Consider the following 21263-nt stretch of genomic DNA (forward strand, 5'->3'; position numbering starts at 1 on the left):
ATTTATGCTGTGACCTCCACCTTCTTTATACTCACATTAGTAGTAGTATTTGAAGTCTGTTACCTTCTTCAATTTTTGTGTTGATTGATAATTGCTTGAGATCCCTGTTGTCTTTGGTTTGTTGTTAGTTGTAATGTCGGATTCTGCTGGGTGCGGTTTATATTTTTATTGTGGTACAATAGTCTTTTTTTTTTTTTGCCTGTGTAGGTGTTTATTATTATTGTTGTTGTAGTGGTCATGAAGGTTGGATAAGTTAGATGCTACTGTATTGTTTTTTGGAGGCCCAGTGTAGCACTGACTGGCCTCTCAGCCTCAGTGCCTGGCTGTTTCTTGCCTGTGATGGTGTTGATTCTTGTTGTTGTTGTTGTTGTTGTCATTGTTATTATTGTAATTGTTTTTTTTGGAGGCCAAGTGTGAATGTAGGGATTGGGGAGGTGGATGAGTTGTGTTGTCAAATTTTGTATTTGTTATAGTCACAATGCATTGTTGTGAGTTTTGTGGGTCTGGATTGTGGTTTTGTGGTGTGGTTGTGTTGTTGTAACCTGGAGGCAAGCCTTTTGCATTGTGTTGCCAAATTTCGTATTTCTGGGATGTTTAGTTTTGTTGTTATAGTCACTGCACAAACAACTTTATCATTTTATATATATAGATTTTCAGACTCCCTTCCCTTCCTGTTCTTCCCTTCCCTCGCGCGCCCTGCAGGGGGCGCTCTTGACTGTGCTGCGTGCAATCCCCGCCCCGCTCTGCTCGGGCCGAGGCGGGCCTGGCAGTTTCCCAGCAGCGCCTCCCTCCCTCCCGCCCAGCCTTTCCTGCCTGCCTTCCTTCCTTCCAGACCTGCGTCCATCCAGCCAGCCATCCATCCATCCGCCCTCCGGAACCGAGGAGCCGGCCAGGTGGGTCCAGAGGGACCGGGGGAAGCGGGTGGCGCCTTGGGCCTTTCTCCGGTTCAGAAGGGAAGGGAGGAAGGGGAGAGGTGGGCGCAGAAACGCAGCAGCATCCTCCATTCAGCTTCATCTCAGCATCCCTTGGCAGCTAGCTTTCTTGCCCAGCCAAACATGCACACACTCGCCCAGGGATCAGCCTGCAAGAAGAAAAGGGGCCCAGGGGCAGAGAGAGGGTGGCAGCAGGAGACACTTGCAGAGCTTCCGCTGGCAACCTATTTTATTATTATTATTATTATTATTATTATTATTATTATTATTATTATTATTATTATTATATTAGATAATATTATTATTAAATTATTAGATATTACCTATATATATAAAAGAGTGATGGCATCACGGCGACCAACAAAACAACAAAACTACAGGCCCCCCCAACCTCAAAATTTGACAGCACAACCCATCATCCACGCCTCTAGGTTGATACAACAAAAAGAAAAGAAAAGTAAAGTCCTAATTAGAGGGAAAGGAATAATTGTTTTTATCCAATTGCTGCCAGTTAGAGGACTAATCTCTGCCCACTTGGTCTCCTAGCAACCCACTCAGCCCAGGGGACAGCAGAGTTAGGCCTCACTTAGGCCTCTTCCACACTGCCTATAAAATACAGATTATCTGATTTTAACTGGATTATATGGCAAGGTAAACTCAAGGCCCTTCCACACAGCTATATAACCCATTTATAATGGACTTAATGTCAGGGGGAAACCTTTACCTTTTACCTTAACTACCACCAATTCCTCAATACTTTATTTTCCATACCACCATACTTCGCCACAGCAACGCGTGGCCGGGCACAGCTAGTTTTATATATAATTTTTTTTTATTGAAAAAGACTTTATGTATACATAAAAGTGGAGGAACAATATAAATATAGAAAAGTAGGAAAAAAAGAATAGTTAAAGCTAAGGAAGGCAGAGAATATAGAAAAAGTAGACGAAAAATAAAATATATGATATTATTATTAACATCAGTATTATTAATATGGGATTGCAGCAGGAGCAATTTGCAGAGGTTCAGCTGGCAACCTATTATTAATAATAATAATATGATATTATTAACATTAGTATTATTAATATGAGGGTTGCAGCAGGAGCAACTTGCAGAGGTTCAGCTGGCAACCTTCTATTAATAATAATAATATATTATTGTTATTAATAATATTAATATTAACATCAGTATTATTAATATGAGGGTTGCAGCAGGAGCAACTTGCAGAAGCTCAGCTGGCAAGCTGCTATTATTAATAATAATAATAATAATAATTATAATAATAATATGTTACTGTTATCAACATCAGCATTATTAATATAAGGATTGTAGCAGGAGGAACTTGCAGAGGTTCAGCTGGCAGGCTGCTATTAATAATAATATAATAATAATGTTACTGTTATCAACATCAGTATTATTAATATAAGGATTGTAACAGGAGCAACTTCAGCGGATCAGCGGGCAAGCTGTTATTAATATTATTATTATTAACATCAGTGTTATTAATATGAGGATTACAGCAGGATCAACTTGCAGAGGTTCCGCTGGAATAATAATAATAATAATAATATATTATTATTATTATTATTATTAACATCAGTATTATTAATAGGATTGTAGCAGGAGCAACTTGCAGAGGATCAGCTGGCAAGCTGCTATTATATTATTATTATTATTATTATTATTATTATTATTATTATTATTATTATTAACATTAGTATTATCAATATTGGGTTGTTGTGAGTTTTTCCAGGCTGTCTGGCCATATTCCAGAAGCATTTTATCCTGACCTTTCGCCCACTTCTATGGATGCCTGCCAATCAATAGATGTGGGTGAAACGTCAGGAGAGAATGCTTCTGGAACATGGCCAGACCGCCCGGAAAAAACTCACAACAACCCAGTGATTCCAGCCATGAAAGCATTCGACAGCCCATTATAAATATTGTTAATAATAATAGTGTTGATAGTAGTATTTTTAATATCCATATTATTGTCATTCTTATTAATATTGACATCAATATTACTAATATTTTTAAGGTACGTTTCATTGATTAGCCCAAACTCTCAACAAACACACTTGACACATGCAGCACACAACCTACATTACAACAGAAGCTAAAATAAATATTTGACAAATAGCTGCACTGGCCGGAAGTTGCCCATGCTTGCTTTAACTGATTAGGTATTGTCTTTGGATATATTTACATGAATTTTATATGTTATACACCGCTTTGAATCCCACCCATGGGAGAAAAGTGAGATAGAAATAAATGAATGAATAAATAATAATAATAATAATAATAGGTCACTTGAGTATGTTTTCATTGTATTTTATATGCTTTGTTTTACATGTTTATATAACAACAACAACAACAACAACTTTATTCTTGTATCCCTCCCCATCTCCCCGAAGGGGACGAAGCCCAAAATACACCACAAAATACAACAACAAGGTATATTTAAAACATATAAACACATAAAAACATACTCACAAAGATGATGATGATGGTTATAGTGCTTTCAGGGGGAATGCTCTGCAGCTGGTCTTTCTGGGTGGCCTATAAGAATAAAGTTTTTCAATAATAATAATAATAGTGCTTTCAGGGGGAATGCTCTGCTGCTGGTCTATAAGAATAAAGTTTTTCAATAATAATAATAATAATAATAATAATAATAATAATAATAATAATAATAATAATAATAATGCTTTCAGGGGGAATGCTCTGCTGCTAGTTTTTCTGGTGGCCTATAAGAATAAAGTTTTAATAATAATAATAATAATAATAATAATAATAATAATAATAATAATAATAATAATAGTGCTTTCAGGGGGAATGCTCTGCTGCTGGTCTTTCCGGGTAGCCTAGAACAGGGGTCCCCAATCTTTTTAAACAGGGGGCCAGTTCACGGTCCCTCAGACCATTGGAGGGCCGGACTATAGTTTTGTTTTTTTAAAAACTATGAACAAATTCCCATGCACACCGCACATACCTTATTTTGAAGTAAAAAAAATGGGAACAAATACAGCCTCAATGTTGTTAATAATAATAATAATAATAATAATAATAATAATAATAATAATAATAATGTTCTGGAACACAACACACCAGACCTCACAGTTGTGGAAAAGAAAAAGGTTTGGATCATTGATGTCGCCATCCCAGGTGACAGTCAGATTGACGAAAAACAACAGGAAAAACTCAGCCACTATCAGGACCTCAAGATTGAACTTTAAAGACTCTGGCAGAAACCAGTACAGGTGGTCCCGGTGGTGATCGGCACATTGGGTGCCGTGCCAAAAGATCTCAGCCGGCATTTGGAAACAATAGACATTGACAAAATTACGATCTGCCAACTGCAAAAGGCCACCCTACTGTGATCTGCGCGCATCATCCTAAAATACATCACACAGTTCTAGACACTTGGGAAGTGTTCGACTTGTGATTTTGTGATACGAAATCCAGCATATCTATCTTGTTTGCTGTGTCATACAATAATAATAATAATAATAATAATAATAATAATAAAAAGGTAAAGGTTTCCCCTGACGTTAAGTCCAGCCGTATCCGACTCTGAGGGTTGGTGCTCATCTCCATTTCTAAGCCGAAGAGCCGGTGTTGTCCATAGACAGCTCCAAGGTTATGTGGCCGGCATGAATGCATGGAGCGCCGTTACCTTCCCACCAGAGCGGTACCTATTGATCTACTCACATATGCATGTTTTCGAACTGCTAGGTTGGCAGAAGCTGGGGCTAACAGTGGGCACTCACTCCGCTCCCCGGTTTTGAACCTGTGACCTTTTGGTCCACAAGTTCAGCTGCTCAGTGCGTTAACACACTGTGCTACCGGAGGCCCCAATAATAATAATAATAATAATAATAATAATAATAATAATAGAGGGTTGAAAGAGACCCCTTGGGCCATTTAGTCCAAACCCCTTCTGCCTTTGTGCACTAAAAGCACTAGCAAAGCACCCCTTAATAATTAATAATTAATTAAATAATAATTAAAATGCCTCCTCAGTGGAGGAGGAGTGAGCCGCCTCGGGGGCCGGATAAATGGCTTCGATGGGCCGCATGTGGCCCCCGGGCCTTAGTTTGGGGACCCCTGGCCTAGAAGAATAAAGTTTTTAAATAATAATAATAATTATTATTATTATTGTGCTTTCAGGGGGAATGCTCTGCTTCTGATCTTTCCGGGTGGCCTATAAGAATAAAGTTTTTAAATAATAATAATAATAATAATAATAATAATAATAATAATAATAATAATGCTTTCAGGGGGAATGCTGTGCAGCTGGCTGGCATTCTGATGCCACCCAAGGGTCACAAACCCCCTGAAAAGCAAGATCCTGCATCAAGGAGTCCATGCAAAATTCCAGATGCACGACATCAACATGCAAAAAAACATGTTTCCATAGGGAGACCCAAAGCTTGCGAAATCCACATGCGAAAAGCATGGCCTGGTTTGACTTGGATCTCGGAAGTCTCCCGAAGAAATGCCAAGCCCCACCTTTTGTTATGTAACACCGAGGGGAGATGAATATGATGATGTTGTTGTTGTTCCGAATCGGAAGTTTTCTGTGCAATTTTTTCCCAAGCAAAAAAAAAAAATCACCATCATAATCATTGCATTTTGCAAATAAATAATGTGCAAATCCAGGAGGACGTAGGTGGCGGGAGAGAACATGCCTTGGACTGCTTTGCTTAAAATAATATAATATATCCGTGTTGCATGCTTTTGTTCGGTACGGTTTGGGCCAAGTTCAGTCTGGCATGATCTGCTTTGGGGATGGTTTTTCTTCCGAAACTTGCAATTTCCACCTACAAAGCAGAAGTGTCTGCTCTGGTTTGCGTGACATCAGATTATCTATGCTTTTCAGTTTTAATGCACAGCTTTCCAAACATTGTGTCATGGCATGTTAAAGTGCCGGCTGCGGTGTCGTGTTGGCATCAGGAGAAACGCCTGCCTTTTGTGTGAAATCAGCAATAAATCATGTGTTGGGTTGTTGAGAGTTTTCCAGGCTGTCTGGCCACAGAAGCATTCTCTCCTGACGTTTCAACCACATCTATGGCAGGCATCTGGAGCATGGCCATACAGCCTGGAAAACTCACAACAACCCATTAATGGAAAACTTTCATGAAATATGTGTTGTCGAAAGCTTTCATGACCGGAGTCACTGTGTTGCTGTGAGTTTTCCAGGCTGTCTGGCCACATTCCAGAAGCATTCTCTCCTGATATTTTGCCCACATCTATAGCAGGCATCCTCAGAGGTTGTGAGGTCTGCTGGAGGCAAGTGTGAATGTTGCAATTGGCCACCTTGATTAGCGTCGAATAGCCTTGCAGCTTCAGAGCCTGGCTGCTTCCTGCCTTGGGGGAATCTTTCGTTGGGGAGGTGTTTCCTGTTTAGAATTCTCCTATTTTCTATGTGTTGTTCTTTGTTTACTGTCCTGATTTTGGAGCGAAAGCAGCCAGGCTTTGAAGCTGCAAGTCCATTCAACGCTAATGAAACTGGCCAATTATTATTGAATAGCCTTGCAGCTTCAAGCCTGTCTGCTTCCTGCCTGGGGGAAATCCTTTGTTAGGAGGTGTTAACCGGTCCTAATTGTTTCCTGTCTGTAATTGTTCCGTTTTCTGAGTATTATTCTTTGTTTACTGTCCTGATTTTGGAGCGAAAGCAGCCAGGCTTTGAAGCTGCAAGGCCATTAAATGCTAATCAAGGCGACCAATTATTATTATTAGTAGTATTAGTATTATTAGTATTATTAAGATGGGGTACAGCAAAGTAAAATAAATATATGAACATCAAATATATACAATAAATTAAATAGGTAAAAGCACTATATATATTTATATCTATATATCTATATACAGTAGAGTCTCACTCATCCAAGCTTCACTTATCCAAGGTTCTGTATTATCCAAGGCAGTCTGCCTTTTAGTAGTCAATGTTTTTGTAGTAAATGTTGCCATGTTTTGGTGCTAAATTCCTAAATACAGTAATTACTACATAACATTACTGTGTATTGAACTGCTTTTTCTGTCAATTCGTTGTTAAACATGACGTTTTGGTACTTAATTTGTAAAATCATAATGTAATTTTATGTTTAATAGGCTTTTTTCTTAATCCCTCCTTTATTATCCAAGATTTTCCAAGGTTCTGCCAGCCTGTTTATGTTGGATAAGTGAGACTCTACTGTACAGTAAATTACATAGATAAAAGCAATATATATATATATGTGTGTGTGTGTGTGTGTGTGTGTGTGTGTGTGTATATATATATATCACACACACACATACATATTTATTTATTTGTTTACAGCATTTCTATTCCGCCCTTCTTTCTCACCCCGAACGGGACTCAGGGCGGATCACATTACACATATAGGCAAACATTCAATGCCTTTTAACATAGAACAAAGACAAGACAAACATAGGCTCCGAGCGAGCCTCGAACTCATGACCTCCCGATCAGAGTGATTCATTGCAACTGCTCTCCAGCCTGCGCCACAGCCCGAGCTCATATATACATATATGTATATATGAGTTGCTTTGGGTGAGAAGGGCGGGATATAAATGTTGGAAATAATAAATAAATACACACACACACACACACACACCTTTGCACCAAACACAGATTTCGGACAACGCATCGCCAAACAATTCAGAGTTTAGCAGCGTTGCTTTTTTTGAACTATGATTTCCAGAAATCCCAGCCAGCTAGGAAATTTTTTAGAGTTCAAGTTGTGCAAAGAATGTAGAACAATGCAATGGGAACCTAGCAGGCATTCGGGTCAAGCAAGCTCCAACCTGCGTGTGCACAGGTATTTTGTCCTGCCTCGGGTGCACCGCGGGAGTTCAAACGGGAGCAGCTGCTCGGTGTATTCTTTCTCTTCCAAATGGCCAACACGACTTCCTCCTGGTAGGAAACACACTGGCAAACCATGTGCAGCCCATGTGTTCAGGGGCGTGCCGTGTTGTCTTTGCCTAAAGAACAGCTTTTCCTGCCGAGAGAGGCCAGCGGGGAAGGAGAGCCCTGCCAAGCACCGGGGAATATATTACGAGTACGCTTCGGTTCGGTCGCTTAATTTCCCTCTTCCGTTAAAAAGGTGGAAGTAGCAGAGAAATTTAGCTGGATGGAGCCCTTACTAAATTTACCCAAACAACCTTTATTTATTTATTTATTTATTTATTTACACTATTTATATTTATTTTATTTATTTACAGTATTTATATTCCGCCCTTCTTTCTCACCCCGAAGGGGACTCAGGGCGGATCACAATGAACACATATATGGCAAACATTCAATGCCAACAGACAAACAACATACATTAGGCAGACTCAGAGGCATTTTTAACATTTTTCCAGCTTCACGATTCCGGCCACAGGGGGAGCTGTTGCTTCACCGTCCAGTAGTGGCTGTACTTCCTCATTCCTTTCCTCGTGTTTTGCTGGCAGTTTTATGGTGTTGTAAATTAGCCTCCCGCATAAAGCGTCCCTAAATTTCCCTAATTGACAGGTGCAACTGTCTTTCGGGGCTGCATAGGTCAACAGCAAGCCGGGGCTATTAATGGTTGGAGGCTTAACCTGACCCGGGCTTCGAACCCATGACCTCTTGGTCAGTAGTGATTTATAGCAGCTGGTTACTAGCCAGCTGCACCACAGCCCGGCCCAATTTATATTCCACTCTTCTCACCACAAAGGGGACTCATTCAATGCCATTAGACATACGACATATATAGACAGACACAGAGGCATTTTAACATTTTCCAGCTTCCGGCTTCATGAGGGTATTATGCTCGGATTCCGGCCACAGGGGGACCACTTGAGACACCAAGTCCTTGATGGAGTACTTCCTCATTCCTTTCCACATGCTGCTGGAAGGTTTTTATGGAGTCGTAAATTAGTGAAATTAGCCTCCCCGCATAAAGCGGTACCTAAATTTCCTACTTGACAGATGCAACTGTCTTTCGTGCTGCACAGGTCAACAGCAAGCTAGGCTGTTTAATGGTCGGGAGTTCACTCCGACACGGGCTGGCTTCGAACTCATTACCTCTCGGTCAGTAATGATTTACTACAGCTGGCTATTAATCAGCTGCGTCATAGCCCAGTCCGTTGTTACCTTTTGATAACACTTGGCAGAAGCTGGGGTAACAAATAAATGGGATATAAATGTCGCGAATAAATAATAATAAAAAATAATAGCACCAAATAATAAGCACCAAAACATTTGACAGAAAAAGTAGTTCAGTACACAGTAATGCTATGTAGTAATTACTGTATTTACGAATTTAGCACCAAAATATCACGATGTATTGAAAACACTACAAAAATGCGTTGGATAATCCAGAATGTTGAATAAGCAAGTGTTGGATAAGTGAGACTCTACTGTAGTTACTTTCACAATGGAATAAACTTTCTTGTTTATTTTCTTGTTTCTTCATAAAAGATCCACAACCGGTTTTGAATGCTTATAGTCTTTGTCTGGTGGTAGGGTCTACAAGTATTGGGTAATATTAATACAATTGTACAAAGTATTTTCTGGCTTAGTAAAATTAACAACTATTAATACATACTACTTACTTTGTACAATTGTATTAATGTTACCCAATACTTGCAGACCCTAGAAAATAACCAAGAAAGTTTATTCCATTGTGAATGCAACTACCATTCATCATACTGTGAATGCAACAGTTTGTCATTAGTAAACATTTATCTGAAATTTATATTTGTTTATTGTGTATAATACAATGTTTAATGATCTATATATATAAAAGAGTGATGGAATCTTGGCGACCAACAAAACAACAAAACTAAAGGCCTCCCAACCTCGAAATTTGACAACACAACCCATCATCCACGCCTCTAGGTTGATACAACAAAAAGAAAAGAAAAATAAAGTCCTAATTACAGGGAGAGGAAGAATTGCTTTTATCCAATTGCTGCCAGTTAGAAGGCTAAGCTCCGCCCACTTGGTCTCCTAGCAACCCACTCAGTCCAGGGGACAGGCAGAGTTAGACCTCACTTAGGCCTATAAAATACAGATTATGTCAGGGGAAAACCTTTACCCTTTACCTTAACTACCACCAATTCCTCAATACTTTATTTCCGAAACCAACATACTTCGCCACAGCAACGCAAGGCCGGGCACAGCTAGAATGTAATACAATGTTATTATTCCATTTAGTGGACACTTGCTCTCTCAAGCACCATTTTGCCATTTCAACCCAAACTAACGTGACCGGACGTCCTCTTTTCTCTCCCGCAGGGCCTCCCGTGACCTCATCCCCTTCCGGCCATGGCCACGATTGTGTCGGAGAAGCTCGGCCACCTCTTCCTCAACGTCCAGCACCTGCGGAGAGTTCCCCGGCTCTTGGAGGAGGCGCTGCCGCCGTCCTCGTGCACGGTGGGGGCCTCGGACGTGCCGCGGGTCTTCCAGAAGCCCTACATCCACGCCGGCTACCGGCCGCTCCACCGGACCTGGCGCTACTACTTCCTGTCGCTCTTCCAGCGGCACAACGAGGCCGTCAACGTCTGGACGCACCTGGTGGCGGCCCTGGTGCTGGCGGTGCGCTTCTGGCGGCTCTCGCGGGCCGTGGACTTCCTGGGGGACCCCCACACGCAGCCCCTCTTTGTCATCGCGGCCTCCTCCGTGGTCTACTCCACCTTCAGCACCCTGGCCCACCTGCTGCAGGCCAAGTCCGAGTTCTGGCACTGCGCCTTCTTCTTCCTGGACTACGTGGGCGTCGCGACCTACCAGTACAGCAGCGCCCTGGTGCACTACTACTACGCCATCGAGCCCGAGTGGCACGCGCGCATCGCCGGCTTCTACATCCCGGGGGCCGTGGTGCTGGCGTGGCTCTCCTGCGCCGGGTCCTGCTACGCCAAGTACCGCTGCCCGCACCTCTCCTCGCTGCTGGGGCGGCTGTGCCAGGAGATGCCCTCGGCCGTGGCCTACGCCCTGGACATCAGCCCCGTGCTCCACCGCATCTACGTCTCCTCCGGGTCCGCGTCCGGGGGGGAAGACGTGGCTCTTCTGTACCACAAGTGCCACGTCCTCTTTTTCCTCATCGGGGCCTTCTTCTTCGCCTACCCGTACCCGGAGAAGTGGTTCCCGGGGAAGTGCCACTTTGTGGGCCAGGGCCACCAGGTCTTCCACGTCTTCCTCATCCTCTGCACGCTCACCCAGGTGGAGGCCGTGCTCCTGGATTACGAGACACGGAGGCCCGTCTACTCGCGGCTCCACGGCGGCCGGGCCCCGCTCTTCTCCGCCCTGTGGCTTCTCCAGGTGTGTTGCTGCAGCCTCACCGCTCTCTACATGACGGCCAAAGTGAAGCGCAAGTTGTGCCAAAAAGAGGAGTGACCGAGACTGGAAACCGAGAGGAGCCCACTCGCCGGATTCCTTACTTGCGACACTCTTTGTGCCTCCGTGCCAAGGAGATACAATGTTTGATCTCAGAGGACTACGTTCGTCTGTGACCACAGAGAGACGCCACGGCTTGTATCCTCCGTCACACTTATTGTGCCTGAACAGGTGGAGGGACTGGGCGAAACACTGCACCTTTATCTGGACCTAAGAGGCCTCCAGTTTTGGAAAGTTGCTCCCAAAAAAGAGCTGAGAGAAGATTTTTTTGGGGACTACAACTCCCAGGATGTTGGGAGTTGTAGTTCCAAGGAAATAACTTTCTCTCTGCTCCGAGTCTCTTTCCAAAAGTGGATGGAAACTTTCCAAAACTTTCTGAGACTGGATGGAAACTTTCCAAAACTGGATGGTAACTTTCTGAAACTTTCCAAAATTGGATGGTAAATTTCTGAAACTTTCCAAAATTGGATGGAAACTTTCTGAAACTTTCCGAGACTGGATGGTAACTTTCCAAAACTTTCTGAAACCGGATGGTAACTTTCTGAAACTTTCCAATACTGGCCTTTGTAGCCTGCATTTTCCAGCCAGAACCGGGATATTCCTGCTCCTGAAAATGTTGTGTTTTTTGGCCTTTGTAGCGCATTTTCCAGCCAGAACCAGGATATTCCCACACCTGAAAAGCTCATGTTTTTTGGCCTTTGTAGCCCGCATTTTCCAGCCAGGACCGGGATATTCCCACACCTAAAAAGCTCATGTTTTTTGGCCTTTGTAGACCGCATTTTCCAGCCAGAACTGGGATATTCCTGCTCCTGAAAATCTCATTTTTTGGCCTTTGTAGCCCACATTTTCCAGCCAGAACTGGGATATTCCCACACCTGAAAAGCTCATGTTTTTTGGCCTTTGTAGCCCGCATTTTCCAGCCAGAATTGGGATATTCCTACACCTGAAAAGCTCATGTTTTTTGGCCTTTGTAGACCGCATTTTCCAGCCAGAACCGGGATAGTCCCGGTCCTGAAAATGCCTTTTTGCAGGGAAGATCGGCTCCAATGTTTTGGTCCCAGACCATTGCTTTTGGTCACCGTCCGACACGGAAACATGTGCCAAGATGAAATTGCATCCAGCCTTTCTGCCAAAAAAAGCCGTCTCGAACCATGACATTCACACAGCGTGGATAAGGAATTCCTTAACTCCAAGCCAATCGTTTTGGGAACGCCGCTCTCTTGTAGGTCAAGTCTTTACATACACACACACACCAGCAAGAAGGATCTGTTCATGCCACAATTGCTTTGGATCCGTGCAACATTGCCGTTTTCCGACTTGCCAGTTTTCGACACGGAGCCGACTTTTTACATCCAGACACACACACTTGGTTCTTGGATTGTCTGAATGCAAACCTATTGGGGTCCATTAAGTGCAGTTAAGTGTGTATAAAGGTTAGTTTCAGATATTCTGAGGTGGGAATGCCTTTGTGGTGTGCAAAGACTTGCATTTGGTCTCTCTCTTTATTGCCCGTCTGGTATTTTTGTACATTTTCATGGGCCTGGTGGAGTCCCTTTCTTTCTATAAAGTACTTTTCAAAAGCCCACGTCTCCTGTCTTGTGTATCCCGTGAACGTGGAGCCAGAATTTAGAAAGTAGTCTTTTATTTAGCTACTATTTTGATTGCCCGGGTTATTTGAAAAAGCCAATGTTTTCATTGTCCAAAATGCATATGGTTGTGGATATACATACATGTATTGGCATTCACATACACACGTATCGAGTCATGCATACACACATATGTACTCACATACATACATACATATACACATATATACACATGCACACATAGATACACACACATACCCACATCCTGACCTGTTAAATGTCAACTAACTTAAATTGACATCTGAATGCTAAGAGATTGAGATGGCAAACACATCCATACACACACATACACGCACATATATACATATACACACATATACTCACATACACATATATACACACATATATATACATACACGTATTCACATTTATATACACACATATACACATACATACACACATGCACGCACATACACACATATACCCACACATATATACATGCACACATATATACACACTCATACACATGCACATATATACACATATACTGTATATATATATATACACACAAATACATACACATATTCACATTCACATACACACATATACACTCATACATACATACACATATGCACACACATACACATATATACACACATATGGACACATATATACACACTCCTACACATACAAGCTCACATATACATATATACATCTATATATATAAAAGAGTGATGGCATCACGGCCGTGGACAAAACAACAAAAGTAAACACCCCACAACCTCGAAAATTGACAGCACAACCCCTCATCCATGCCTCTAGGTTGATACAACAAAAAGAAAAGAAAAATAAAGTCCTAATTAGAGAGAGGGGAATAATTGTTTTTATCCAATTGCTGCCAGTTAGAAGGCTCAGCTCCACTCACTTGGTCTCCTAGCAACCCACTCAGCCCAGGGGACCCTTTACCTTAACTATCACCAATTCCTCAATACTTTATTTCCCATACCACCATACTTCGCCACAGCAACGCGTGGCCGGGCACAGCTAGTGCATATATATATATATATATATATGTATATGTATATGTATATGTATATGTATACACACGTATTCTCATTCACATATACACATATATACACACACAAATATACATACATACACATGCACGCACACAAACACATATACACACACACATGCACACACATGTACACTCACACATGTCCTGACTCCTGGTTAATGTCAATGTCATTAATTCGGTTCTTGAATGCTGTGTCCACATGGATGTAAACAACAGTGTTAATAGATGTGCTTTAGATGGAAGAGACACTAGGATTCGGGCTGCTGGAGAAATCCCATAAAATCAATAAATACAGAATTCATGGAATGGGTGTACACAGAACGGGAAGCAGCCCCACGGGCCGTCCAGCTCAACCTCTTCTGCCAAACACACAAAGCCCTCCCAACAGACGTCCATCTGGAGCCTCCACCCGACTCCAAGGCAGCAGCACATTTCACTGTCAAACAGGGTCTGACTATATGGAAGATCTATCTTCAATAGGACACCCTTTCAAATATGTCAACATGGTTATCGTACCAACTCAGAATTCCCATTTGGGGGCTGAGGTCAGTGCCCTTTTTCTTCTCCCCTTGCAATAGCTTCAGCCCACTTCAGCCTATTTTTGACTCAATGGAGCGCTACAAAGAGAGTCAAAAAGATGAGTCATTTTATAAATGTATACACCACACAAAAGAGTTATTTCCTGTTGCTTTCACGAGATAAAAGATTGCACGCTTTGCTGCCGAATGGAAGGACCGTGGCGGAGCATAACATTCCCAGATGTGGGTGAAACGTCAGGAGAGAATGCTTCTGGAACATTTATTTATTTATTTATTAGCGACATTTCTATCCTGCTCTTCTTTCTCACCACGAAGGAGACTCAGGACGGCTTACAAGTTATATATACATACAATATATCATATTATTAGTATAGCACAATATAAGCACTATATAATTATATATTATTATACTGTACTACTGTATATGACTATATTGCAATATTATTAGTAATATTACATGTAATATAAATATACATTTATAATAATGTATTATTATGACTGGACTTAATGTCAGGAGAAACCTTTACCTTTATTATTATTATATTGTATTACATAATATTATTACCAATATTATATCTATATACAATATATTATATTATTAGTATAGTATAATATGAGTATAATACGTTATTGTACTATATGACTATATTGCAATATTATTAGTAATATTACATGTAATATAAATATCCAATTAAAATAGTGTATTATGATTAATATTACATTGTATTACATTATAATTATTATCAATATTATATTTATATACAATATATTATAATATTAATATGGTATGAACATTATATATTATTATATTGTACTATATGACTATATTGCAATATTATTAGTAATATTACATGTAATATAAATATACAATTATAATAATGTATTGTATTACATATTATCAATATTATATGTATATACAATATATTATAATATTAGTATATTATGAGTATTATATATTATTTTATTGTACTATATGACTATACTGCAATATTATTAGTAATGTTACATGTAATATAAATATACAATTATAATAAAGTATTATTATATTGTATTACATAATATTATTACCAATATTATATCTATATACAATATATTAATTAGTATAGTATAATATAAGTATTATATATTATTATATTGTACGATATGACTATATTGCAATATTATTAGTATTATTACATGTAATATAAATATACAATTATAATAATGTATTATATTGTATTACATCATATTATCAATATTATATCTATATACAATATATTATAATATTAGTATAGTATTAGTCTATATATATAAAAGAGTGATGGCATCAGGGCAGCGGACAAAACAACAAAACTACAGGCCCCCCAACCTCGAAATTTGACAACACAACCCATCATCCACGGCTCTAGGTTGATACAACAAAAAGAAAAGAAAAATAAAGTCCTAATTAGAGGGAGAGGAATAATTGTTTTTATCCAATTGCTGCCAGTTACAAGGCTAAGTTCCACCCACTTGGTCTCCTAGCAACCCACTCAGCCCAGGGGACAGGCACAAGAGTTTGGAGAGACCCCTAAGGGCCATCCAGCCCAACCCTTTCTATAATAATAATAATAATAATAATAAAACTTTATTTATACCCCGCCACCATCTCCCCAATGGGGACTCGGGGCGGCTTACATGGGGCCATGCCCGGGAAAAATACAATATAACCCAATATAAAAACAACATATCATAATACAATTACAACAATACAATAAAGAATCATATACAGTACAACACAAAATCCAAAGAACAATATAACAGGGCAGGCCGCACGAATACTCAGTTAATACTCTACTACGAATACTCTACTATGCAGCAGGACACAATCCAAGCATTCACAACACATGGACAACGTATACATACTATACAATACTACACAGGGACATAGACCCCCTCTACCCTCACCACTTTCACAGGACACAAACAACCAAATGCATACTCAACATAAGGACAACCATACAACAGACATTCAATACCACCACTACCTCAACAAGTTCTCACCAACACCCCCAGACAACGCCACAGCAACGCGTGGCCGGGCATAGCTAGTATTATATATTATTATATTGTTAACATGGCTATACAGTCCGGAAGACTCACAACAACCCATTCCCAGTTCTCCCAGGTCTCGATTTACACTCCCATAGAATAGTGAAGATGAAAAAAAAAGAAAAATACATAAAAATAAAGAAAATAAAAAACAATAAACCATACAGCAGTTTGGTATGCTGTATGGTTTATTACTTTTTATTTTCTTTATTTTTATGTTTTTTTCTTTTTATCACTCCTAAGTTTTTGTCACTTCATTGTAAGTCACATTGTCAATAAATGTTTGCAATAAAAATTTATTTTTTTAAAAAAAAGAATAGTGAAGATGAGCCCTATCCACTCTCATGTAAGTGCAATAAAAACTGCATTATATGCACCTTCGACACCATCCGCACTGCCATATGATGCAGTTTGAAACTGCATTTTTATGTGGTCAGTGTAGACTCATATAACACACTAGCTGTGCCCGGCCACGCGTTGCTGTGGCTTTGTCTGGTGGTGTCTGTATTTTATAGGCAGTGTGGAAGAGGCCTAAGTGAGGCCTAACTTTGCCTGTCCCCTGGGCTGAGTGGGTTGCTAGGAGACCAAGTGGGCAGAGCTTAGCCTTCTAACTGGCAGCAATTGGATAAAAACAATTATTCCTCTCCCTCGAATTAGGACTTTATTTTTTCTTTTCTTTTTGTTGTATCAACCTAGAGGCATGGATGAGGGGTTGTGCTGTCAATTTTTGAGGTTGCGCGGTGTTTAGTTTTGTTGTTTTGTCGGTCGCCAGGATTCCATCACTCATTTATATATATAGATTTTAATTTAATGCAGTCAAACTGCATTACCGGTATATATGTGCTATATAATGCCGTACCCTCCTTATCAACTTATTTTAGGTGCTCTGACAGCGAGAGAAACCAGAAGGCCTTGATTTCTGAGCGGGTTTTATCAGCACCTTTGACACCCTTGCACTGACCAGCCGGGCAAAGGTCCGGCCATTTGGCCCCGGAGCAAGTCTAATTGCACGGTGTGTTTAAATAACTGGCTAAAAGGTCACCCACAATGGACATTCCTGCCTGCGGGTCTGGAGCACGGAAAACAGGCACAGGCTCCCGGGGCGTCTTAAAGGCCAACGAAATATAAATATATATTACTGCTGAAGGCGTTGGTGCAATCTGACTCACCTTTCCTATGACATTCTTACTTTGTCCATGTTTGGCCAGAGTTTCCAAAGTTTACTCCCTGTGCCCTGTTGCGAAAGGACGTCCGCAACAGGGCGAGGATGATTAAGATGATGATGGTGATTAAGAGTATATTTGGACTTCTGTGCACACTCACCAACTGGAATGCAAAAGAAAAAAAAAGAGTTATTGTGTTTTCTGCATGGAATTCCGCTATTTATAATAATAATAATTATTATTACAAAGGCTGGATGGCCATCTGTTGGGGATGCTTTGATTGTGCTTTTCCTGCAACGTAGAATACGGCTGGACTGGGTGGCCCTGGGTTTGCTATTATTATTATTATTATTATTATTATTATTATTATTATTACAAAGGCTGGATGGCCATCTGTTGGGGGTGCTTTGATTGTGCTTTTCCTGCAACGCAGAATACGGCTGGACTGGGTGGCCCTGGGTTTGCTATTATTATTATTATTATTATTATTATTATTATTATTATTACAAAGGCTGGATGGCCATCTGTTGAGGATGCTTTGATTGTGCTTTTCCTGCAACACAGAATACGGCTGGACTGGGTGGCCCTGGGTTTGCTATTATTATTATTATTATTATTATTATTATTATTATTATTATTATTACAAAGGCTGGATGGTCATCTGTTGGAGGTGCTTTCATTGTGTTTTTCCTGCATGATTTTCTGCTATTATTATTATTATTATTACTATTACAAAGGCTGGATGGCCATCTGTTGGAGGTGCTTTCATTGTGCTTTTCCTGCATGCCTTTATATTATTATTGTTGTTGTTGTTGTTGTTATTTTATGACACAGCAAACAAGATAGATATGCTGGATTTCGTATTTATATTATTATTATTATTATTATTATTATTATTATTATTATTATTACAAAGGCTGGGTACTATCTGTTGGGGGTGCTTTGATTGTTTTTTTTCTTGCATGAGTTTCTGCTATTATTATTATTACAAAGGCTGGATGGCCATCTGTTGGGGGTGCTTTGATTGTGCTTTTCCTGTATGCCTTTATATTATTATTATTATTATTATTATTATTAGGCTGGCTGGCCATCTGTAGGGGGTGCTTTGATTGTGCTTTTCCTGCATGGCTGTCTATTTTTATTATTACTAGCTTTTTTATTATTATTACAAAGGCTGGATGGCCATCTGTCCGGGGTGCTTTGATTGTGCTGCTCCTTCATGGCTTTCTATTTGTATTATTTTAGGCTGGATGGCCATCTGTTGGGGATGCTTTGATTGTGCTTTTCCTGCATGGGTTTCTATTATTAATATTATTATTACAAAGGCTCGATGGCCATCTGTCGGGGGTGTTTTGATTGTGCTTTTCCTGCATGTTTTTCCATTATGATTATGATGATTATTACTGAGGCTGGATTGCCATCTGTTGGGAATGCTTTGATTGTGCTTTTCCTGCATAGGTTTCTATTATTATCATTATCATCATTAATTATTACAAAGGCTGGATGGCCATCTGTCGGGGATGCTTTGATTGTGTTTTTCCTGCTTGGCAGAAAGGGTTTGGACTGGATGGTCCCTGGATTTGCTCCTATAATAATATTGATTATTATTATCCAGCATATCTATCTTGTTTGCTGTGTCATGATAAAATGATTATTAATTATTACAAAGGCTGGATGGCCATCTGTTGGGGGTGCTTTGATTGTGCTTTTCCTGCAATGCAAAATAAAGGGGGGGGGGGTTGGACTGGATGGCCTCTGCGGTTGTTTCCAACTCTCAATGCTTCTCACCAGAACTTCCATGATTCCTTAGCCTGGAGCGAAACTGCAGACGGATCCAGAGAGAGATCCAGAGATCCATTTCTTTGGAGCTGGAAGCACAGGAAGAGAAGGAGCTCCACGCGCAGGCGCAAAGGAGGCTTGGGAGGGGGCGTGGCTGAGTAAGGATTCGGGGGGCGTGGCTAGGCGGATCCCTCTCCTCCCATTGGTCCTTTCCTGAGAAGAATGGCGGGAAAGCTTGGAGCCTTTTCCTGGAAGGCAGGTATGTCTTGTTTACACAATGGATGCGAATATAATTTTAGGCTTAAGGCAGAGAGAGAGCATGCATATTGATAATAATTATATAATGTAATACAATATAATAATAATACACTATTATAAATGTATATTATATATTACATGTAAAACTGCTAGTAATATTGCAGTATAGTGGTATAGTACAATATAGTAATATATAATGCTTAAATTCTGCTATGCTAATATATTGCATATACATATAATATTGATAATATTATTATAATGTAATACAATATAATAATACGCTATTATAATTGTATATTATATATTACATGTAATAGTGCGAATAATATTGCAATATAGTGGTGTCGTACAATATAGTAATATATAATGCTTAAATTGTGCTATGCTAATAATATATTGTATGTACATATAATATTGATATTATAATGTAATATAATAATACACTATTATAATTGTATATTATATATTACATGTAATATTACTAATAATATTGCAGTATAGTGGTATAGTACAATAGAGTAATATATAATGCTTAAATTGTGCTATGCTAAAAATATATTGTATGTACATATAATATTGATAATATTATAATGTAATACAATATAATAATAATACGCTATTATAATTGTATATTATATATTACATGTAATATTGCTAATAATATTGCAGTATAGTGGTATAGTACAGTATAGTAATATATAATGCTTAAATTGTGCTATGCTAATAATATATTGTATGTACATATAATATTGATATTATAATGTAATATAATAATACACTATTATAATTGTATATTATATATTACATGTAATATTACTAATAATATTGCAGTATAGTGGTATAGTACAATAGAGTAATATATAATGCTTAAATTGTGCTATGCTAAAAATATATTGTATGTACATATAATATTGATAATATTATAATGTAATACAATATAATAATAATACGCTATTATAATTGTATATTATATATTACATGTAATATTGCTAATAATATTGCAGTATAGTGGTATAGTACAGTATAGTAATATATAATGCTTAAATTGTGCTATGCTAATAATATATTGTATGTACATATAATATTGATATTATAATGTAATATAATAATACACTATTATAATTGTATATTATATATTACATGTAATATTACTAATAATATTGCAGTATAGTGGTATAGTACAATAGAATAATATATAATGCTTAAATTGTGCTATGCTAAAAATATATTGTATGTACATATAATATTGATAATATTATAATGTAATACAATATAATAATAATACGCTATTATAATTGCATATTATATATTACATGTAATATTGCGAATAATATTGCAATATAGTGGTATAGTACAATAGAGTAATATATAATGCTTATATTGTGCTATGCTAATAATATATTGTATGTACATATAATATTGATATTATAATGTAATATAATAATACACTATTATAATTGTATATTATATATTGTAATATTACTAATAATATTGT

The 21263-nt window shown here is 38.9% G+C and overlaps 1 protein-coding gene and 1 long non-coding RNA gene across 2 annotated transcripts; one reads left to right on the forward strand and one right to left on the reverse strand.

The window, feature by feature from the left end:
* Nucleotides 1-738: 738 nt before the first annotated feature.
* Nucleotides 739-12877, forward strand: paqr7 (progestin and adipoQ receptor family member 7). The gene is made up of 2 exons (XM_003227362.4): nucleotides 739-893; nucleotides 10201-12877. Exon 2 carries the CDS (start codon nucleotides 10231-10233, stop codon nucleotides 11293-11295), a length of 1065 nt encoding a protein of 354 aa, XP_003227410.2. The 5' UTR covers nucleotides 739-893; nucleotides 10201-10230; the 3' UTR covers nucleotides 11296-12877.
* LOC103280691 (uncharacterized) lies at nucleotides 2723-19652 on the reverse strand. Its single transcript, XR_010000841.1, has 3 exons — nucleotides 19520-19652; nucleotides 17738-17894; nucleotides 2723-3491 (listed from the first exon to the last, which is right to left on the reverse strand). It is a non-coding gene; the product is annotated as an uncharacterized LOC103280691 (long non-coding RNA).
* Between the last annotated feature and the right edge of the window lie 1611 nt (nucleotides 19653-21263).

This window comes from Anolis carolinensis, unplaced genomic scaffold (genome assembly GCF_035594765.1).
Source record: "Anolis carolinensis isolate JA03-04 unplaced genomic scaffold, rAnoCar3.1.pri scaffold_10, whole genome shotgun sequence".
NCBI classification, from domain to species: Eukaryota; Metazoa; Chordata; class Lepidosauria; order Squamata; family Dactyloidae; genus Anolis; species Anolis carolinensis.

Excerpts from the sequence above, each read along its gene's own strand:
- paqr7 (XM_003227362.4), top strand. The coding sequence starts at position 10,231 with ATGGCCACGATTGTGTCGGAGAAGCTCGGCCACCTCTTCCTCAACGTC.